Source organism: Danio rerio, chromosome 19 (genome assembly GCF_052040795.2).
Source record: "Danio rerio strain M-AB ecotype USA chromosome 19, GRCz13ab, whole genome shotgun sequence".
Taxonomy (NCBI): Eukaryota; Metazoa; Chordata; class Actinopteri; order Cypriniformes; family Danionidae; genus Danio; species Danio rerio.
The window spans coordinates 25,068,763-25,091,796 of record NC_141039.2 but is presented as its reverse complement, the minus strand read 5'-3'; the positions used below and the strand labels follow the sequence as shown (position 1 = coordinate 25,091,796).

General features: G+C 37.3%; 1 protein-coding gene across 3 annotated transcripts in view; it reads right to left on the bottom strand.

The window, feature by feature from the left end:
• Window positions 1–616: 616 nt before the first annotated feature.
• Window positions 617–23,034, bottom strand: part of pkhd1l1.2 (PKHD1 like 1, tandem duplicate 2) — a 67,708-nt gene continuing 45,290 nt past the window's right edge. Inside the window, exons 47-77 of one of the 3 annotated variants that reach the window (NM_001166323.2) lie at window positions 22,516–22,757; window positions 22,255–22,391; window positions 18,494–19,523; window positions 18,196–18,384; window positions 17,380–17,531; window positions 16,523–16,682; window positions 16,204–16,393; window positions 16,010–16,104; window positions 15,765–15,910; window positions 15,491–15,620; window positions 13,659–13,777; window positions 13,416–13,545; window positions 12,944–13,105; window positions 12,392–12,495; window positions 11,982–12,105; window positions 11,754–11,875; window positions 11,496–11,586; window positions 10,311–10,459; window positions 10,033–10,155; window positions 9,847–9,958; window positions 9,637–9,753; window positions 9,163–9,328; window positions 7,849–8,081; window positions 7,605–7,769; window positions 4,920–5,077; window positions 4,627–4,762; window positions 4,009–4,350; window positions 3,763–3,917; window positions 1,400–1,546; window positions 1,137–1,299; window positions 617–1,051 (exon numbers count right to left, since the gene is read on the bottom strand). In NM_001166323.2, coding sequence (NP_001159795.2) covers window positions 849–1,051; window positions 1,137–1,299; window positions 1,400–1,546; window positions 3,763–3,917; window positions 4,009–4,350; window positions 4,627–4,762; window positions 4,920–5,077; window positions 7,605–7,769; window positions 7,849–8,081; window positions 9,163–9,328; window positions 9,637–9,753; window positions 9,847–9,958; window positions 10,033–10,155; window positions 10,311–10,459; window positions 11,496–11,586; window positions 11,754–11,875; window positions 11,982–12,105; window positions 12,392–12,495; window positions 12,944–13,105; window positions 13,416–13,545; window positions 13,659–13,777; window positions 15,491–15,620; window positions 15,765–15,910; window positions 16,010–16,104; window positions 16,204–16,393; window positions 16,523–16,682; window positions 17,380–17,531; window positions 18,196–18,384; window positions 18,494–19,523; window positions 22,255–22,391; window positions 22,516–22,757 — 5,692 coding nt within the window. In that variant the 3' untranslated portion in view covers window positions 617–848. The remainder of the gene's footprint in view (window positions 1,052–1,136; window positions 1,300–1,399; window positions 1,547–3,762; window positions 3,918–4,008; window positions 4,351–4,626; window positions 4,763–4,919; window positions 5,078–7,604; window positions 7,770–7,848; window positions 8,082–9,162; window positions 9,329–9,636; window positions 9,754–9,846; window positions 9,959–10,032; window positions 10,156–10,310; window positions 10,460–11,495; window positions 11,587–11,753; window positions 11,876–11,981; window positions 12,106–12,391; window positions 12,496–12,943; window positions 13,106–13,415; window positions 13,546–13,658; window positions 13,778–15,490; window positions 15,621–15,764; window positions 15,911–16,009; window positions 16,105–16,203; window positions 16,394–16,522; window positions 16,683–17,379; window positions 17,532–18,195; window positions 18,385–18,493; window positions 19,524–22,254; window positions 22,392–22,515; window positions 22,758–23,034) is intronic. The other 2 variants (XM_087294834.1, NM_001130399.1) reach the window with 2 other exon arrangements.

The window sequence follows — 23,034 nt, the reverse complement described above, 5'->3', positions numbered from 1 at the left end:
TTTGTTCTGTTCTGTTATGTTATGTTATGTTCTATTCTATTCACAATGTACAGTTTTGACCAAAACAGCATCTTAAAAAATCAAGTAGCCAAACATTCTACCCTTGTTACAATCCAGAAGGAACACAACATCATAAGACAATAATATTAGGTTAGATTTAGGTCATGACGTCAGGTGACCAAAATTCAATGTCTAGCCAGCGTCTAAGGACAACGTTATTTTAACGTCAAAGTAAATTGATATTTGGATGATTTGGGTTATCTTTGAAAGTGTCCAAAATCCTACCTCTAATAGATGTCATAGTGGTAACGTCAAAACATCGTCAAGGTGTAACATGAGTAAATTTGGTTGGTGAATTTGGTTGATTATAGCTTGATTTTAGGTTGGACACTGATGTTGGGTTCAACCAAATTTTCATTTCCAAACAAAATCCAACATCCCCATGAAGTTAGGGTACAAGGTCAATGACGTCATGTTGACATCCTGTGTCTGCAAGGAAGGGTTAGGTGGTTTTGGATAATTGTTTTTTAAAAAGGAGATCTACAATACATTTATGTCATGTTATGGATAAAATTATGTTATGGATAAAAAAAAAGAAAATCTCAAGAGTCTTGTATTATAGTTTAATGCCTGCTTTATTTGATATGGTTATATTGTAAAGCTTAAATTGAATGCAAAAAAATTGTACATGTTGTTATACAGTTATGATCAGTGGTGAAGTACAGAATTCATCATTTAGGCATACAGTTGAAGATCATATGAGAAAATAGAAATGCAAATCATTGACAGAAAATGTAATGTGTTATATTAAGAATGAATAGACTATGTAATCTCTTCAATGGTTGCAATCACTCATAGCACTGAAGCAGGAGGAGCAGAGCACTGAACAGAATGAGCAGGTAAACGGACATTGTCGAGATGGCTGGACTGGAGCCAAAGATGTTGGGAAAACCATTGCCAACACTAGATGGTGTTGTAGGTGACCTCAGGGTAAATGATCTAGACTCAGCATTCCACTGAGTCAAAGTAAAGACCAACTTCAAGTTCTGACCTGTTGAAGAGGTGCAGAGAGATGGTATTGTAAATCAAATTACAAGCAAAAAAATGACACAAATAGGTGAACGGATGTAACTTACATGACCCACAGCTTGTATTGATGGCTAAGTCAGTGTAATTTGCCCAGCAGACACTGAACGGGATGGTTGTGTTTCCGTAAAGTCCATTGACTAGATTTCCATTAGCATCTTTGAGCACAGCTGAGAGGGTCAGAGACGTCACTCCTACAGACACACAGTCACCCTGGAAACAAACACGTATGAAAAAGATAGAATAATCTTTAATAAAAAAAGACAAATAATCTTCAAGTATTTTGAATGAAACTAGAAAGTTTCTGGCTCACTGCTGAATCCAGAGCCATGATGCTTGGCTGAACACTGAGTGGTCCAAGGGATGATCCTGCCTGCGGCTGAACCACTACCTTCAGAGAAGAAACAGTCTTGACCGTCTCCACCTGCTGGTCTGCACGGGTCACTTCCTGAGTAGCCACCTGACCGAGGGAGAGAGAATTAAAATAAAGAAAGGTATTCTATTTGCTTAACCATACATCAACTATTATGGAGCTAATGAAACAGGAAACCAGGGCAAACCATGTGCAAGAAAAAAATTAAGTGGAGCTAATGGGACAAATGAACAGGCAGGAGCACAACGCTAGGGTGGAGCAGGAGAAAAGGAAGTAAGGGTGAAGATGATAGGACTGGTGAACAGAGAGGTGATCAAAGGCAGGGGGGAGCCAGTGGAACAAGACATCCAGGGAATAGCTGGTGTGACAGAAGGACAGGCAGAAGCACAGAGCCAGGGCAGAGCTGGCAGAAAAGGAAATCAGGGTGAAGCCAGACAGGGAAGCAGGCAGGAGCACAGAGCCAGGATGAAGCTAGTATAAGAGGCCTACAAATGCAAATGTTCACTGTAGTGTGTTCATTGTAGTGTGTTCACTGTAGAGTTCACTGTAGAGTTCACTACAGTGTGGGTGGAGGGTGGAGTAGGGTGGAGCCACAGCCATATCACCCTGCAGCCCAAGAACGATTACGCACTGAAGCTAAGCAAGGCTAAGCCTGGTCAACACCTGGAGACCACAAGGGAAAACTAGGTTGCTTTTGGATGTGGTGTTAAAGAGGCCAGGAGGGGGTGCTCCTTCTGCGGTCTGTGTGAGTCCTAATGCCTCAGTAAGTGAAAAGGGACACTATACTTTCAGTGAGCGCAGTGTTTCAGATGAGATGTTAAACCGAGGTCCTAAATCAATGTGGTCAGTAAAAACCCCAAAGCATTTCTCATAAAAAGTAGGGGTGTAACCCCGGCGTCCTGGCCAAATTTCATCCATTGGACCTTACCCATCATGGCCTCCCAATTATCCCCATCCATCAAAATGACTGTATCACTGTCTCTCCACTCCATCTATAGCTGGTGTGTGGTCAGCGCACTGGCGCCGTTGTCGCATTGTCGTCCAAGTGGAGGCTGCACACTGGTGGTGGAGTTGGGAGACCTCCTCTCATAATTGTGAAGCACTTTGGTAGTACGGCCATACAGTACACAATAAATGTGCTACATAAATACACATTACTCACTTACTTGGCAGAAAAGCAAATAAGGGTGAAGCCAGAAAGGAAAGCAAGCAATAGTACAGAGCAAGGGCAGAGCCAGTGGAACTGAAAACTAGGGGGGGAATGTGAGGGTCAGGAGAACAGCGCAGAGCCAGTGGGACAAGAGGAGAGGCAGAAGCACAGAGCCAGGATGGATCAGGAAACCGTGGAACAGGAAACCAGGGTTGGAAACATTTGAGATGCCAGTGGGAGAGGATAACTGGTAGGAGCATAAAGCCAGAGCAGAGCCACTGGAAAAAGAAACCAGAATGGACCTAGCGATCAGACAGGAGAACAGAGTCAGGGCTGAATTGGCAGAAAAGTAAATCAGGGTGAAGCCATAGAGGAAAGCAGACATTGACACAGAGCAAGGCAGAACCAGTGGAACTGGAAACCAGTGGGGAGTGTGAGGGTCAGGAGAACAGACAAGGGCACAAAGCCAACGCTAAGCCGGTGGTACAAGATGACAAACAGAAGTACAGAGCCAGGTTGGATCAGGAAACCATGGAACAGGAAACCAGGGTAGGAAATATTTGTGAAGCCAGTGGGAGAGGAGAACTGGCAGGATCATAGAGCCAGGGCAGAGCCACTAGAAAATGAAACTAGAATGGACCAAGCAGAACAGGCAGGAGTACAGAGCCAGGGTTTTTAGGCAATGGGAGATGGGAGCAGTGTGTAGGGTGAGTAACAGGTAAGGGATCCTTCTTCATGAAACTCACTGTAAAGGCAAATACCTGATTAATGTAAAGTTCTCAAGTCAGTAGCTCAGACAATGATCAACAAATACACAAGAAGGCAGAAACAATCAATTACTCGGTTTAGTTTAAGCTCTGTTATGGTGTGTGACATCATAAGATTCATTCATTCATTCAATCATTCATTCATTCATTCATTCATTCATTCATTCATTCATTCATTCATTCATTCATTCATTCATTCATTCAATCATTCATTCATTCATTCATTTTATTTTCTGCTTAGTTCCTTTGTTAATTGCCACAACGGAATGAACTGCCAACTTATCCAGCATATGTTTTAAGCAGCTGCAACCCATCACTGGTGCTGCCTACATCATAACATGATAAAATGTAATCTTGGTGTGTTTGATCACATGAGATGAGCTTACATTATTCCAGGCTGGGTCACTGGATGAGGGTGGAGGAGGAATGATACCCATCGAGGACACATTGAAGCCGATGGACTGACTCAGATTTCCAGAGACAGCAGCACGGCCCAGATCATCAGCAATGTTCTTCAGGACATCAAACTGTTGGGTGTTATCTAAAGAAAGAATTATAATATAAAAATTTCGGACAATATGTTGTGTATTAATCATTTCTTGTTTAAATACAATATGGCTGTCTGTTGTCACCTGTGGTGCTGTTGGTGGTTGTCTGAGCTGGCGGCTCCCTGATCTCCACCTGCACTGTCAGTCCAGTCGAGCGCCGTCGTCTGGCATTAGTTCCCTCACGGATGATTTTGGTGATTCGAATCTTGTATGGTGGGATTTTCAGGAATGCTGCAAGATTGTTGATCAGATTTGGCCCAAAGAACTCCGCCTCAGTCATAGCCGGGAGGTTGAAGGCCACAAACAGAACTGGGGAGGTGCGGATTTGTACCGGATCAGAGCCACGCAGAAGTATGTTCATCATTTTGTAGTCTTGGTCTAGGAAGTTGGAGCCATGACTGGCATTGAAACTGGGAAAATATTGGCCTGAGGATAACAGAAAGTGGATATATCATCCAGCTATTATATAACTACAGTAACTACCAAATTAGGAATTACAATATGTAGATGCTGTGACAAGTCTCAGTTATTCTAGTATAATGTAGAGTGCTGATGTTTGAGGATCAAGTGTTGGCAAAACAGGCATGTCTTTAGCTATTTCTTGAGAATCAAACAGAGTTTGGCAAGCCATTCCCCAATCACAGAACAATAAAAGTTCATTAGGCAAGTTGTATTATTATGCATTATTGTGATATATTCTACCTGTATATGTTGGCTCAAGCAATGTGTAGTCAGTTTTGTCCACATTCCACTGAGCATTTGTTGGACCAACCAAACTATTGTTAACATACACATCCAACCGCTGAGGGTTTGAGTAAAATACAGCCACTCTGACAGACTGAAGACAACGGAAGATTAGTATACAGTGATGTAAGATAGTAAATAAAACACTAAAATCTAAATATTGTCTAAAACTAATGTTTGATGATGTATATAATCAAGCATCAATATAACATAGAACATAGATACTGTGACATCTTCATCGTCAGACTAACCTCGGTAGGTCCAGCATTCAGTAACATAAGTCTCAGTTTCTGTGGTGTTGTGCTGGTGAAATAGATGTCAAAGGATTTGTTTGTGGCAACAATGGCGTGAAAGAGAGAAATTCGCTTCCGACATGTGTAGCCAGAGCACCAGCTGTGGTCTTGTGGGCCTGTAATCAGAGATTCAAAGATTTTAAAATGTATTAATACACAATGAAACCTTTTCTGCTTATAGTATGTAAATATTAATGGTGTCATGATCCTCCAAATCCTCGATTCGATTACATTTTCGATTCTAAAAGCACGATTCGATTCGATTTTCGATTATGAATAATTAATTAATGAATGACCAATTAACTATTTGTAGCCTACCGTTTAAACCAACTGACCTGCATGGTCTTTGTTTTACCCATAAACAAATCATACAGTAAATGAATAAAGGCAAGATACACACATAAATACCACCTGACAATCACTTTTTCTGCGGGACTCGTGAATAGGCAGTGATCTTTGTCGTTATAATGGCGTCGGTAAAAAAGACGCACAACCAGTATCCGACAACTCACAACCAACAGTATCTGAGGTGTTCGCTAAAATGACTAAGTACAAGTGAGTGAAAGATTGAAGCAGTCCTTTGGACCTGCTCTCTCGAGTGCATGGCTGTGAGTGTGTCTGTGTCTGTGTGGTCACGTGATGTGCATTTTCAGAGGTAGTGAAGAAGGAGGGCTACTCAGAAATGCTACACGCCACTGTGGATGTCAAATCGTTGTCGTTCTAAAATGCCATTTAAAAACAAAGACAGTGTAAACAGGGCCTGAGTGTGTACTTTTCGCGAGCAAATTTGCAAAGGGGGCGGGCAAAGGATCACGATGCCGGTGTTGTCTATCGGACGAACCGTACGTAATATGTACATAGCAGAGCTTGCAAAACTGTGGTTTTTTGTCGACAACACGAATGTTGTCAACATAACTCACTGGAAATCCAAAATGCTTACACACCGGCGACTTCATTGAAAAAGGAGAGGGTTTAAGCTCTGTCGACGGGTCTCCTGCTTCTGCAGTTTAACAAGCACTTCAAGAAGCCTGTTTTTTTCCTGCTTGGCAAGCCAAGCTGACGTGACATGGGGGCGTGGCAGCATCGACGATTCTATTTTTTGATTCGATAATCGAAATTGAGCATAAATTTCGATCGATTTCGATTTGACATCCCTAGTAAATATATATAGTTCTGTCATGACCCCTGTTAGAGAGATTAAAGATCCCATGAAGTGCTCTGAAGTAATGGATTTTTATTTATAGGGCAGAACATAGTTAATCCATTTGGGTGAAAGTGACATGACTTTTGTCACTGTTTTGGAGCACACTAGCTTATAGATATCCTAAAAATAAACAATACTAATCCTAACCCCTAAAATACTTTATTTTCATTTCATGGGACGTTTAAGTAAAGTAATCAATATATATTTGACTACTTTAAAGGGCACCTATGGTGAAAAATCTACTTTTCAAGATGCTTGGACAGAAATGTGTGTACTGTAAGTATAGTGTATAGACAGTCATATTGGGGTGATATAAACACACCCAGTCCTTTTTTGTCAATTTAACAACTTAAAAACGGTGGACCAATTGGAGCGGTTTTCAGATCGAGTGCGATCCCCGTGCCCACCAATGTTGATTGACAGGTACATGTCACCTTATCCTCAGTTTATTGTTTCACATTCGCCATTTTCAGCGTGTAAGTCAAAGCAATGTCACTAAAGGAACACCCTTGCTCTATTTTTAGATGTAAGGCTCATTGGGCTCAATACAAGATCAACATTCACCACATGATCACTTTAGTCGAAATTGTTGTTTTAAACTTTGTTTGTTTGTAGGTAGTTTTGCAAACATGTGTACTTTTCATTGCATTTACCTTAAACTTCAGCAGTTTGCATTTATAGAGGTCACAAAGTTCCCTTTTAACTAGGTGCACCTGGAAAGTGTGAGGAAGTTGCCTCACGTACATGGCCCTCAAATAACTTGCCTGCAGTTCGCACATCAGAAGCGCCGCTCGGCAACGCACAGTGTCACGCCATGCATTTTAGAATTCAAAACATAGGTTTCTATCAGGGTACACAGAACGGCGCTTCGGACAGCCGCCGACTTGAAACGAAGTTGTGTATACCTGATAGAAACCTACGTTTAGAATTCTAAAATACATGGCGCTGCGTGGCGCGAGGCTGCGTGGCACAAGGTTACGCGTCGCAGAGCGATGCTTCTGGTGTGTGACCTGCATTCAAGTTTACACAGGGTACACACAATGGTGCTTCAAGTCGGCGGCTGTCCACACACCCCTAAAACAGCAAGCTGTGTACACGGCCGAAAATAACACTTTTTAACACATTATGATGAAAAAAATCTGAGCTGTGTTTGGAACTGAACCTAAACTGGCACACTCAGAAGAACCATAATATTAATATTAAATCTTAAAAAAAGGGGTAAACTATGTGCCCTTTAAAGTTTTATTGATAAAAACAACAGGTATTTAAATCTCATAAAAACTCATTGTCTGCTGAGGTGACAGAAATCAACCACCTACACCATGTAATGCCTGGGCGAACAATAGAGTTTCATGACAGAACTTACCATTTTATGTATTATACATTAAGTATATGACACATAAAAAGAAGATAATAAATAGACATCAGGGGTGTCATACCATTAATCAAATCCACATATTTGTCCCCCAGGATGGCTACAGGTGAAAGACGCCTGGTTTCAGTGTCAGTGTCCAGACTCTCGATGACCAGCATCTTGTAGTTAAGCCCAAAGCACTTGTAGCTCTGCCAGGTGCTCATGTAGGTACAGTTGCTTCTGATCACACCTGCACAGATAAAACAGTCACATCATGTGATTTCTTTTAGATTACTGTGAATAATGAACAGCACTCAGACGTACTGTACCTTTGTAAGGAGAGATTTGATTGACAGGTATGCGGCTGCCATTGAGATAAGTGAGCATGACTTTTGGGATTCGGTAGTCACCCAGTCCATGCCGAGGGTTTCCATTCCATTCATACTCCGACTGGGGAACCACTGCTCCCACAGCTCCCAGGAAACTGCCATCCAAGTCTTTCAACATAGTCTTCTTCTTAGCATCACAGTCCATGTCCACACAGTCCGATGGGTTCACCTTGCTGATACGAGACAACCAATAATTGATAACAAATGACTCAGCCACCTTTATTAGAATAAACTGTTTTACACCCATTTTAGTATCTTTAGTAGCATGTTAAACTCAGTGTTACGCTTCAAATATGTTAAACCAGTGGTAGTCCTAACCCCAATTCATTCATTAATTTTTTTTTCGGCTTAGTCCCTTTATTAAACATGAGTCGCCACAGTAGAATAAACCACCAACTTATCCAACATAGGTTTTATGCAGCGAATGCCCTTACAGCTGCATCCTATCACTGGGAAACATCCATATACACTAATTCACACTCATACACTACGCCAATTTAGTTTATTTAATTCACCTATCCCACATGCTTTTAGACTGTGGGGGAAACCGGAGCACCCAGAGGAAACCCACGCGAACATGCAAACTCCACACAGAAATGACAACTGACCCAGCCGAGGCTCGAATCAACGACCTTTTTGCTGTGAGTCGACAGCACTACCCACTGCGCCACCACATCGCCAATATATAATATTTAAATATAAAATATAGCCTAATAATCACAAATATCATGTTTTTTGTTCGTTTTACTACTATTCCACCATGACTAATCAACAGCAAATGTATGGTGACACTTTGTTGCCTTTCAATATTGTGTTCTACACAACAAAAAATGCTTTTCTTACTTAAATTTTTTGTCTTGTTTCTACTCCAAATATCTAAAAGTTCTTAAATCAAGAAGCATTTTCTAGACAATCAAAACATATTGTCTTGTTTTAAGAAATAATATGGAAAAATGAAGTGAGTTTTTCCTTAAATCAAGCTACATAATCTGCCAATGGGGTAAGCAAAATAATCTTATCACAAATCGAAAATCAAGATTATTTTGCTTACCCCATTGGCAGATTTTTTTGCTTGATTTGAGGAAAAACTCACTTCATTTTGGCATATTCTTTCTTAAAACAACACAATATGTTTTGCTTGTCTAGAAAATGCTTCTTGATTTAAGAATTTGTAGATATTTGGACTAGAAACAAGACAAAAAATCTAGGTAAGAAAAGCATTTTTTGCAGTGTAGTACTGCTAGATTAGCTTACCTAAGATCAGGCCGATGAATAAATGCTAGAGAGTCCTCTGTGCTATTTATCATGGTTATCCTTTCGACACTGATTGGATGTTGTAGATCCTCATTTCCTGGGTTGGTCATAAACATGTAATTTCTCTCTGTTGAACACACATTCTGGAAACCAATAAAAGTTGTGTCTGGGGACAGAAAGTGGCATTATTTTTATTATTATTTTGATTGACTGATTGATGGATTGATTTATTGAATAACTGACTTGATTGATTGATTGATTGACTATTAGATCGAATAGCTGACTCGATTGATTGATTAATTGATTTATTGACTATTAGATTGAAAAGCTGAATTGATTGATTGATTGATTGATTGATTGATTGATTGATTGATTGATTGATTGATTGATTGATTGATTGATTGATTGATTGATTGATTGCAAAATGAAATCAAACTTAAGATCCATATATATATATGAGAAATTTAGTTTCACCAGAGATGGTCATTAGACCAGCGATGGCACTGTAGCTGGTCAGTCCAGTGAGAAGATTTTGTGGGCCACTGTTATGATAAGATTCAAACGTCGGCCAACAGACTCCAGACCTACCACCTGTTGCATAGAGAAGAGAGAATTGGAATACGCTCATAAAACAGATCACATACTTTCAGTAGTGAATAGATAACTGTATAACATATGTTGTACCACTGGGGGGACGTGGAGCCCTGTGACTTCTGCTGAGTGAAACAAATGTCATAGTCGTGGACAGACTGTCTAAACAGTTAAAGTTGGGGCTGTTGCCTACAATCAGGGCACCCTGGAAAAATATAAATGTAATTTAAAAAAATATTTTCTTAACTTTGACTAAAGAGACATCTAGAGTATTCTCACCTGCACACGAACAGATTTGTCAGCATACATGTGGCTGATCGAGGGAGGATTATAAATTAATGACATGATTCCCATTCCATTATCAATCAGGGTCACATTAGAAATCAACACATTCATGGAGACCTGGAAGTGAGGAGAAAATTTTAATAAAACGTGTTCATCAGACTGGTAAATTACAATGATGTAATTAGAAATAAATGTCTCTGATCAATAAGACAAATTAATTTGTTGTTACTTAATAGTATTATAGTAATATGTGCATAAATCATTTATCATACTTGAACATAAATGCCAAAATCAAAGCTCCTCCAGACAGTGAAACCCTGGATCTGAGAGCAACCAGGCAGTCCGTCTCTATTCATGTAGAGTCCGTAGAGACCACCATGCGCCTCATTCTGACTCCATTGTGCCTCAGACTCTGAAAACCCTTTTAGATATTGTTAAAAAAACTCAGTAAATATTTCACATAAATTGTATAAAGTAGTGTTGCACAATATAAGGTTACCATATGTTTCTCAGACAATATTGTTTGGTTTCACTCATTTATATAAAGCAGGTAAATTAAAGGTGCTCTAAAGGTGCTGCTGACAAACAATCCAAACATATAAATAAAAGATTTTTTTTTTTTCCTCCAGAAATTACATTGTGTTATAACAATGGGCTGACACAAGGAAAAAGTACTAAACAACTGAAATGTATTTAATGCTTTGTATAAAAGGCTTTTTGTATAAATTACAGCTTCAAGATAAGAATGGAGTCGCATGCATTGCCCAGATTTCTGCCCAGATACTTCAACAAAGTCTTTAAAAAAATCATGTCTTCAGTCTTGTCTATCAACTCTGATCTTTACTTCTTATTTTCTTTTGGATCCAGGTCATGTGATTTGCTATGCCATTCTAGCAGCTTTATTTTCTTTTCTGAAACTAGCTGAGAGTTTCCTTGGCTGTGAGATCATTGCTTTGTAGAAATATCCACCCTGGTTTCATTTTCATCATCTTGGCATCCTATTTGTTGAGACTGAAGCAGTTAATATTAATTTACAATGACGAGAGGCAGGGTTGTTTCTAACTGCTAAGAGATTGCAGCTGCTATCCAAGATTTACATGCCTTTTTACACCCCATTTGTTCATTTTCTAAATGTTTTTACACAATTTAAATTCTAAACTATTTCAACTTTGTTTTCCTTGTATGTATTTGCTTTGGTTGTCACTGACATTTGGTGGAAATTTGGTGAGAAGTCAACAGAACCTGTAGAAAAATGTTGTCTAAGAGAAATGGTGATATACATGTATATACACATTTATCGTTTCCTTGTTGCACACTAATCTTTCCCTCCAACATGCTAAAATGACTCAAATGACAAAGTGTTACTACAATTTTTAAGACCTCTAGATGAACATTATCACTATCTATCAAAGTATTTTTTGTTTTTCTCTTTTGAAACAAAACCTTACAGTGTATACCTGGGCATGGTTCTCCATCAATTCTGAATCCCACTCGTTCATAGCCAGCAACAATATTTCCTTTAAGAGTCACATTGGTGGCCTCGTTCACCTGGAACATAAGCAATAATGAATGTTTCTCTTTATTTTCGCAAACAAAATGTGACAGTCTTGAATCACAATCTAAATACCATGCTAAATGTGTATGACAATAATTCTACACCAAGTTCTAATGTAGAACTGTCGGATTACCATCTGACCCTTTTCTGTCAATAGTACCTCAATGGCTGCATTCCATTGAAAGTTGAAGTCCTCTGCTCTGCCGTTGTATGATCCAGGCCACAGTGTCAGAGTAACCAAGTTCCTCTGAATCACATTACTGTCTCCCTTAACACTGATTCCTTGGTAATGAAAATACAAATAGCAGGTCTATGAGTGATCCCCTTTGGTTTGATAGTATATTCATTTTATGTTAATATTTAACAGTAAAGCTGCCAGTGTCTGCACCTTCTCCAACAGTGTGATGGATCACATTGTCATCGATGCTCAGTCCATCTGTTCCAAAAATGCCAATAGCAGGGGCAAAGCCATCGTGAAAAGAACATCCACTAATGTAAGACTCACCAGCCACCTAAAAAATACATTATAACTCTACTGTTAGTAGTTGACAGGAACATTTTTAAATGTTGAAACATATTTGTAACCCCGCCAGTCCAACACTACAACCCACTCCGAGCTGCTATCGAACCGGCAATTTTCCACATGGAAGTCAGTTGCTCTACCAAGGAGGCTAAACACCATAGCCTCTAGCTTCTGTCACTAGAGCACCTTTAGAGGTCAGAGGAGTGAGGTTTACCTTCACAGCACTTACTAGCTGGCCTCCGTTACACATGTACTGTATCAAGACTTTTACTCACCCATCCCAGGTTAAGAAACACCAGAGAGTATCGTGGGTCTGACAGGTCGTTCCATCCCTCCTGTCCAGTGTGATAGAACTGAACATTTCTGATCTGAGCTTTCCCTGTTATGAAAGTATGATAGAATTAATGAAAAGGTGTTACTTAAACTGTGCTAGATTGAGATGATTAACAACTAAAACAAAATGCAAATGCAGAAATATTATTGTGACATGAACTTCTTTAAATAATATCGGTCTTTTAAACACCAAAATTCTAATTCTTTTGTCTTATCTTTCATGTAATGTTGTGGACTTTGCCTGTATGTTATCCAATGTTCCCATGATTAGTCTGTTTGTTTAGCCCAAGTGTTTCCATAGTTTAGAGTCTGGTCTTAATTGTCTTCCTGCATCTACTGAGGATTATCTCTTACTAAAATGTTTTTCTTTTAATCTTATCATCAGCAAAATTCCCTCATATTTACAGTCTAATACTTATTAGTGAATAAACCCAAAATATATTTGGTGGTTTGTGTATTATTAGTTCTTTATGAGAATTTACTAAAGTTTATACCTCTGAAACCAGAGAAGGTTCCCACCAGAACTCGAGCTCCATAAGACTCTGTGAACATATCCGGATACTCCTGACCAATGATCTGGATGTTCCTGGTCAGTAAAGCCACATTTCCTGCAAGCTGATAACTTCTTGAAGTACCTGGAACACTGTAGCTCTCACCTATATGAGCAGATACATTTGATATTAAGGCCGATACATTCATTAATATTATAATTGATTGCATTAGTGTGACATTTTTAATTAAGTAAATACTTTTATTTGGTGGGTACTGTATGTAATAAATTGATAAAAAGTGACATTAAAATGTCTTTATAGTTTGCAAAAGAATCTTCTTTCAAAAAGTAATGATAATAAAAACCCTCATTATCACATATTAATTTTATATTTGATATACTGTATGTACCTTTAATGGAACAGTTTATGAATACAGCACAATTCCTATTATTTCTATGGATCTAGGTGGACTTACCAATGTGTGTATATGTTAAAGGCTGGTCCAAGGTCAGTGTGCGGCCATAATCGGAGACTGCAGCGATGGTGCGTATTTCTGTTTGCCAAGGGTCATAGCTGGTCGTTGACAGTAGGATCTTATCTCCGGCCTGGAGATAATGAATGACTGCTTTATTAAAACATTAACACTTCACGTGGAGCACAAATGGAGTATGAGCAAATAATGCAAGCAGGTTTCAATAGTTTTTTTAAGCTCTCTAACCTTCCAGTCCACAGACTCCTGTAGAGAGAGAGTGCTGTTTCCTGCCTGGGATGTGCTTGCCAGTTTAGTGTGATACACATTATGTGGCATGCCATACAGATCAAGAGATCCAAATACACCTGGAAGACAACCCATTTTTTTGCCATGGAAAGGATGTAATGCAGATATGTTCATAGATAATATATCTTAATTTGGATTTACCGTATATTAGTGCTGTCAAAGATTTATCCAAAATCCAACTTTGTATACATTAGGGGTGCACTGATAGGATTTTATTGAACAATACAGTACTGATTTAAAAAAAAAAAAAAAAAAAAACACTTTCGGCTGATTTGTGTACGGATTTTGTCAAATTACATACTAAACAGTAGTAGCTTAGATTAATTTTAGATTTAACTGTCCAACATTTTTAAAGTACATTTTACATTTTTACATTTAATGTTAAAATTTTAACAAAAAGATGTCTTTAAAGGTCATTTTTGCTATTCAATTTTTTTTTCAACAACAATAACTTTTATTTGACATTTAATAGAATGCATATATTCAATAAACATGCTGTCGCTATGTGTAGGTTATTATTTTGGTGTACCAGAAAAATATTGACTCACTAAACTGCAGTCAGCATTTTTTTGTCCAAGACGTTTTTAACTAACCAAAGTTTTTTTTTTTTTTTTGTCAGCGCTTGAACATGGTGCTAACTTTCAGCTTTTTTCAAAGCAAATCTGACATTTAAATTAACATGTAAAAATTAGGTCTAATTTTGTTTTAGAAATCTTGTATTTTTTGCAAGTATTTAATGATTTTGCTTTAAGAAAAGACATGCAATTAATTGCCTTCATGTGCTTAATAAACCATAGGTATTTGCCATTTTAATATTATTGCTGATATATGCCGATAGTTTTACATGTATCCAATATCAGCCAATAAAGATCAGTGGCCAATATATCAGCGCATAACGAGATAATACAATATATGCATGCATACTGTGTCTAAACACACAAATATTTACACACACACACACACAGATATATATATATATATATATATATATATATATATATATATATATATATATATATATATATATATATATATATATATATATATTGTATTTATAAATAATTTATAATAGAAAAACATACAGTTGAAGTCAGAATTATTACCGGCCCCTTAGATTTTTTTTTTTTTTTTTTTTTTTTTTTTTTTAATGTTTCCCAAATGATGTTAAACAGAGCAAGGAAATTTTCACAGTATGTCTGATAATATTTTTTCCTCTGAAGAAAGTCTTATGTTTGTTTCAGCGAGAAAAAACTATGTTTTTAATTTTAAAAAAAAATTTAAATAAAATTTAGGTCAAAATGATTAGCCCATTTAAGCTATATATATTTTTCTGATAGTCTACAGAACAAACCATCGTTATACAATAACTTGCCTAATTACCCTAACCTGCCTAGTTAACCTAATTAACCTAGTTAAGCTAGTTAATATTATTAAATCTAGTCAAATATTATTGACTGTCATCATGGCAAAGATAAAATAAATCAGTTATTAGAAATAAGTTATTATAACAATTATGTTTAGAAGTGTGTTGAAAGAATAGTCTCTCCATTAAACAGAAATTGGAAAAAAAAATTAACAGGGGGGCGAATAATTCAGGGGTTTAGTAATTCTGACTTCATCTGTAATTGCATGTTTATATTAAAATATGCACATTAAATAGTATAGGCACAAGACACACATACACATAAATATTAAGTCAAAACAAACTTATTTTGGATGTGATTAATCATAATTAATCATGACAGCACAAATTCATATTTGTATTCCTTTACCCAGCACTTTGGATCCTTGATTTGTTCCATATGGTAACAGCCAGTCTGGTGTGGTATGGCTTCCTCTCAGTATAATCTGTAGTTGACCCCTGAAGGGTTCATTAGGCCAGCCAGCTATCAGACGCCCACCCTGGTTATATGAACCTGTATTAGAGTCTTTCAATTTAACACAGGTAACTGATCCTATAACAAATAGTCTGACCATAGGTTTGTGGAATGATCTGAAGATGTGTATAGAAGGAGCAATTTGAACATAGCTACTGTATGTCCTTACCTGAATGGAGATATATGTGGCATTCAGAACAACATTGTTATATTGCATGATAGAGGTGTCGTTGTTTGTGTCTGGAATTTCTAAGACTCCAGCTATCTTCAGCTTGTTCAGGGAGGGGACTACAACATCCACAACCATCCAAACGTCTTTAAGAGAGATAATGAGATATAGCATTAAGAAAATTCTCATTGTTAAATAGCTTTTTTTGTTGTCTAGACTTTGTCTTGAAATTTAGAGATGCTTACAAGCTGGAATGATAACATCAGAGCCTTCTTGTGGGACATTGAAGTTGTTCTCAGGACTTGACCTCCAAAATGATGTATTGGACCATCGACTAAAACTAATATGACATGTTATATTAAGGTCAATAGATACAGCAGAGTGTATTCTGTAGTATTCTATAAAAACAAAAATGCTGAGGGTGTGTGTGGTAACTTACACGTAGGTGAAGTTTGCAGGTGTTTGCAGGGTGTCAGGGCCAAAACTAACTTCAGGAGAAGGGGTGAAGGTAGGTGCAATGCATTTGGGATAGTAACACTGATACACATTGAAAACCAGATATCTATCTATAAGTGAGCGGTCCACACTGTTTCTTTTCCTTCGGCTTGACACACGGTCTCTCCCAGACACTGCAGACAAAAACAAAACACTAAATCTTCTAATAACAGATCTTTACATTGTACTGAGCAGCTTTGAGCAATATATGGGTTCCCTTCAAAATCCACAGGTCATGTCTTGGGTTAAGAGAATAGTTTTACCCATGTAATAAAGGCTGTTGGATGACTGGTTGATGTACCAGTCTCCGTTTACATTCACAGTGGAGTTGAGGGGCTCGGGAGAACCACTCCTATAATCTATGATGTGGACCATGTCAGGTGTCTGGGTCATGTTGTGGTTGATGATAACATAATTCTCTGGCTGTCAAATAGAAGAAGACATTTATTAGTGTAACACTAAAAGACAAACAAACTTCATAAAATAAATTCATATAGAAATCTGATTTTTGACAATAAATGCAAATTACATATGACATATAATATGTGTTCAAATAGATTAGATAAATTTTATATATGTGTTGATCTTATATATTAATAATTTATTGAAATGTTGCATATATTTTATATACATAAAATTTAAATATGAACTTGTTTATCATATATGGAATTTGGATGCAGTATATTTGCATGTATACTTATTTACATGTATAAGATTTCTAAAGGGAAATGTTTTAATGTTTTAATTTCTTTTTCCTTTTTTTATAAAAAAATCTAAAAATACATTATAACTTTACAAATATAAATATAAAACAAATGCTTTTTTGTAACAATTTTTATAGATAATCTAAATGTGTCTTTGTGTATTGAAATATTTAGCATTTAAATGCCTTAATGAGACATTTAGAACATCAAAAAAAATGAGAACAATCATTTCAGAAATTAAATGATTATACTTTTAATCATTATGAACTGTTGTTGAGCAACAAGAGACTTTACAATTTTCTAAATGCTCCACAGATACTGTAAATGACAACAAATGTCAAGGAACAAAACCTTTTGACAGTTTTCCTTTGAATGAACAATACATTTGTTTGAAATATGTAATGTGTTCACTTTACCCGAAAGCTGTAGACCATTCCATAGTATGAGATGGAAGTGATTTGGGAGGCACCATTAAATAACCAGTTGTATGTTTGGCCTGTGGGGAGCATTGCCATCCAGCCATATGAATGGGTCATAAATGTATAAAGGAACGGTAGCACTGATGACCCTAAAGAGTGAAATGAAAGTGAGTAAGTATTCCAGCTAAGGTATACTATACCCTTTACAACTAACTTCAACTTAACAAACTTAGAACATTCCCATCAGAATTGTTGTTCTTCTTAGCTTTAATATGTAATAAGGCTCCATATACCTACATCTAGCATCTTTTGCAATATATCAGACATGACAAAGTGTTATGTAAGGAATTACTGATAAGCAGTTGTTAAATTATTAGAAATGAATGTGCACCAGGGGTGGTAATATAGTCATGATGAGAAGTGGAGTGGCTACTCCACAGATGTAGATTAATCTTCCATAATTAAATGGTCTATCATCAATTATTCCAATTATATTATGGTTACCACAACTCAACTTTTGAATTATTTCAAGTCATTTGTCAAGTTTTTGTCCACAAACAACCTATACATCTCATCCAAAGCTTTCTGTTTTGACTTGATTTGATATTTAACTGGTGTAGGCTGTGAAATAACTGAAATCGTTGAGCGTAGTGATATGGAGATGTAATGTGGTAAATGTAAATGTAAATGGTTTTGAGTAACTTCATGTTGCCATTATGTTCTGCAAACTAAACAAAGACCAGGAAATAATTAATGAAGTATAACAACATGTGTTAGAAATGCATGAGTAGGTCACAGATTATTTCAGCTTACCATATGAATTGGTAAGAATCACATCTTTAGCCCAAAGTGTATAAGAGGGATAGTAGATGACCATGCGGTGGAAGTTAATGGTGTTGTCACACACTGCAGCAGGAATGCCAATGCTCCACTCTGTTGCTGGAAAGCAGTGTCTTGGGTCGAGCAAATTATTCTTTGGCACCACCTTGTTGCTAACATTGCCTTTAAAAGAATAAACCAATTAAATAATTTGCACTACTTAAATCTTAAAAATACAATGAAGATTTCCCCCCTTAACCATCTAATTACTATAATTTCTAATTATTTTTACCTGTCAGTGATCCATCAATGTCTACTAGCGCCACTTCATGTTCCCATCTGAGCCAGGCCTTGTTTGGTGAATGATAAAACTTTATCCCACTGAACCTCGCGCTCCAGCCTCCACAGCGAGGTGAGCAGCTTTCAGCAATTTCTGCCAAACTCACTGCAGCGCATGATGAACGATTGAAGTTCACAAATGTTGTGTTGATGACACTCATCCCATCATCAAGGGGCAGGACAATACCACGATTGGTGCAGTAGTCACTTCCTAATCCCAGTTCATCCACATGACCCACCATTGTGCTGTTGACCACAGCGGCTCCTCCATCCAGTCCCCATCCGCTGACATAGTGCCAGATGATTCTCTTGGCCTCCACTCCTGCCTTCTCATTATTGACCATCAGGAACTCACTGAACTGAACCGATCCTACATTCACCCACTCTGCTCCTTTCTCATTGTTCCAAGAAGTTAAGCGGCGAAACACTGCTGGTGTTGGAGTTGAGTAGCTGCAGCTGCCGGTCTCCATGGGGAAAAAATCTTGGAAAATCCACAAGCCAAACCAACCCTGCGAATGCACTGTATTGTTGAAGAACTGTCCCAGAGGCACTCTCTTCGGACAGATGTAGGCATCATAAATTGGGTCGTTGAAATCATCAGGCATGCGGTACCAAAACCCAAAGTGTGTCCCACCTGCCACAGCATTATGTCTAATGGTGTTATTAGGGTTGGTGATCCAGAATGCAGCTGGAGTTATGTCTTCATTTTGTAAACTGGTGCTCTGTTTTACAAACACTGCCAGGTTGTACTGTAGGATGTTGCCAGTTTCAATGCCATCCTCAATAAAGAAGGCTCCACCCATGATATTGTAGATGACGTTTTGCTCCACCAGCAGATTGTGAGTGCTGTGGATGCTGACGGCACGGTTGTAGGACTGGTGGATACTGCATCCACGCACATATGACTTGAAATGAACGTCACCCATCAGATGCCAATGGATTGGGTAGCGTTCTAGACGGAACGCTTGTCCAACATTGAAGAGCTAAAAGAGGACAATAACAAACATTATGTAGTTATTGAAATTTATTGCAAATATTATGTTCATTATATATCATGTAAAGATATCATTTAAAGGGGATTTATCATGCCTTTTTCACAAAATGTACAATAAATGAACTGTATTTTCCGTTTTGTCCAAAAGAGAGCTCAACATGCCGGACTGCACACTGGTTCTCCCTCTAGCCATAGTCAAAAGAAAGTAATGTGACATAAAACCCATTTATTTCAATGAGTTGTGCAGTGCAAGGGCAGTGTGTTGCTGTGACGATCAAAGCACAAGAGAGATGGAGACATTTAACCAGTGTTGGTAGTAATGCGTTACAAAAGCAATGTATTACAGTTACGTATTACATTGTCCGGTGACGCAGTAGTGTAAGGCATTACTAATACATTTTCAGTAATATTGTATGCATTAAAACAAACTTTTCACCCGCAAGACATTAACAAATAAGAAATACCGCAAGTAAGTTCCTGTTCATGGTTAGTGGATATAAGCGTGTGTTGTCATTAATCTCCCTCTGGGTATTGGAAGTTTTTACTTTGAATGTGGAATGATTTCAGCCTCTGAGCTCGAGGTCCGAGGCTATTGGCTCAGCCCTGTTGGCAGTAACATTAAGCCCCAACGTGCAGCGGAAAAGCGGCAAATAGATAAAAATGGCAGAAGACACTACATTTGTGAGATGAACATATACGTGTATTATTCCACTGACAAATGTCGTAAGCGCAGTATTACAATCTGAGAGCGCATTCACATACGATCAAGCGAACAACGGTTTCCTCTGTTTGTGGACAAAACTCCTCACGTGCACTCACATCACTCCAAAGGGATTTACTTTTAAACACTGGCTGCCCGCATGCGAATGATCTGCTCTCGCTCCGTCAGATGATGTAGACTCACAATTTGTGCCCTGTGTTTCCTCCTCTGTTCATGCTTTTGCTCTCCAGAGATCCTCCTGTTCAATTGTTATCCTAAGAATGTTTATATGGTTTATATATTGCTACACTATTTACCTACAGGTTAAGGTAAGTTCTATAATAAATACTAGTGTTTTTAAATGTGTTAGGTATACTGCCTATGTTTTAGGCTAGTATTATTTACAACTTGTTAATGGATGCTTCAGCATACTGTACTATTAAGAATAGTGAAATGGTAAAATTAAATATAAAGTGTAATTTTACTACAGTGAAGTGTGGTGAATTGTAGAAAAATATATATAAAAAAAAAAACTACAGCATTGGGTCATGTGTTTATATTACACTTGTGTAATATGTGTTAGGTATACATAGCATATATACATATATACATATACATATACATATATAGCAACTATAATATTACCACATACATATATACATATATAGCAACTATAATATTACCACAACAGATTAACTAAAGTACTTTACCATAGTACTGTTCAAACACAATGTTTAGGAGCCCTGTAGAACAGCTTTTGCTCAAAATAAAGAGGATGACAGAAAAATGTCCTCAACAATCTCATCAACAATGTGGAAGACAACAGAGACTAGTTCACTTTATTTTAGTTGCCATGATAAAATGGGATTGATCGGGACATTTATTTGAAGAGTGAATAGTACAGTAGGCTATAATACCTTATCAAGTATTTCCCTATTTTCTGTCTTATTACATTTCTGCTTGCATTAATTATATTTTTGTTTGAATGTTTTTTTTTTATTTGATTAGTATAGTGCAGTTTTTGGATGTTTTTAAAATAAAATGTATTCTTTATGTTCATGTCTATTCTCTGTTGCTTTAAGTGTATGAAACATCTAATAAAATATATCATGATATCTATAAGAATTTAGCCAAAAATTTAATGGTTTATTACATAAAACAAATTAATATGTATTAAAATTTAGTATTTTTTATTTTAGTATTGTGGTTATTGTCAATAAATAGTGCACCAATATAAATCATATCAAAAAGCACAAAAGGAAGAAAGAACACAGGATACAAATTGTGAGTCTGCATATAATCTCACTGAGCGAGCAGTGTCCTGAGAGCGCGCAAGAAAATTTAAAAATTAGCGCGAACAGTGCATATTTGAGAGAATGTGAGAAAATTTGTGTGCGAGCAACTTATATTTGAGAGCTCGCCAGCAGTTTTGTCCAAAAACAGAGGAAACTGGTGCTTGAGCATGATATTGAGAAAGCTGTTCATCATGCTCACTTTGTGCATGACAGTTTTGTGTTGTAAACCACTTGAAATGAAAGTGAATAAAATAATGGCAACAATCTGCATCTTGTCATGGCATTGGAGTTTACATATAGGCCTGTTGTGTCTAATATGAAAATACCCAGCTTTTCACAGATATTGCCAGATTATCACTTTACTTCTGCCATATTTTTAACAGACTTAGATCATTTGTGATTTTGGCTGTCATCCTTTCTTGCATCTTTCTTTTTTTTTGGCTAGTTGATTACTCACACTCTGGATCAACATCTTCGTTTAAACACTTTATTGAAGAGAATTTTGCACAATAGGTCCCTTTAAGCACCATGTAAAACTTTCCATGTTCCAGACTTTGATGACAACACAAACTCTTAAGCAATACACAAATTGTTCTTAAATACTGTAATGATTAGATCACTTGATTTAAAATTTATTATATGAAAGGGATAAAGTACATCTAGGTGGTTGTTATCACATAATAAAGCATAACAGGCTTATCAGCGTGAAGTGAATATCAATTTACCTCGACATATTCAATTCTGCCAATTGCCAGATTTTGGTTTGGTTGTGGTGCATGAAACATGATGCAGCCACCAAACTGGTCACTTCCTACTTCTTCTCCAAATCTACCCTGGAAACAAGTCTGGGTGGCAAATTCACCTGTCAGCAAAGTTGAACATTGAGTGATGCATTTAGTATTATTTCAAAAAGTGAATAAACTGACAATTGAATGAATTTTATTTATGTTAAATCTGTTCACACATGAGTAAAAGCAAAGCCAAACCTGGGTCAAATCCATCAGGACAAGCTGGAATCTGATCATTCCACTCTGCATTGTTGGATCCACGGACAACAATGTTTCGGGTAAGAAGGCCCACCTCTGCTCTCGCTTCAAAAATCATCCCATCAGGCAGTGTGACAGACACACCCAGATGAGTGTATGTCAGTGGTTCAGTCAGAGTGAGGGTACGACCATCAGCTGAAACTGACGCAATTCTCCTCAGCTCATTCTCTCTCTGGCTGCGTCTGTGGATTCATTTAAAATATACAGTATTTTAGATATATTTATATTAGGACTGACATATATAGCGTACATATAAGTACCTGACAGTGCATCCTGAAAGTATTCATAGCGCTTCACTTTTTCACATTTTTTATGTTACAGCCTTATTACAAAATGGATTAAATTCATTTATTTCCTCAAAATTCTACACACAATACCCCATAATGACAATGTGAAAAAGATTTTTTTGGAAAAAGTGCAGTATAATCATATACAGCAAGTCTATAATTGAATATTTTT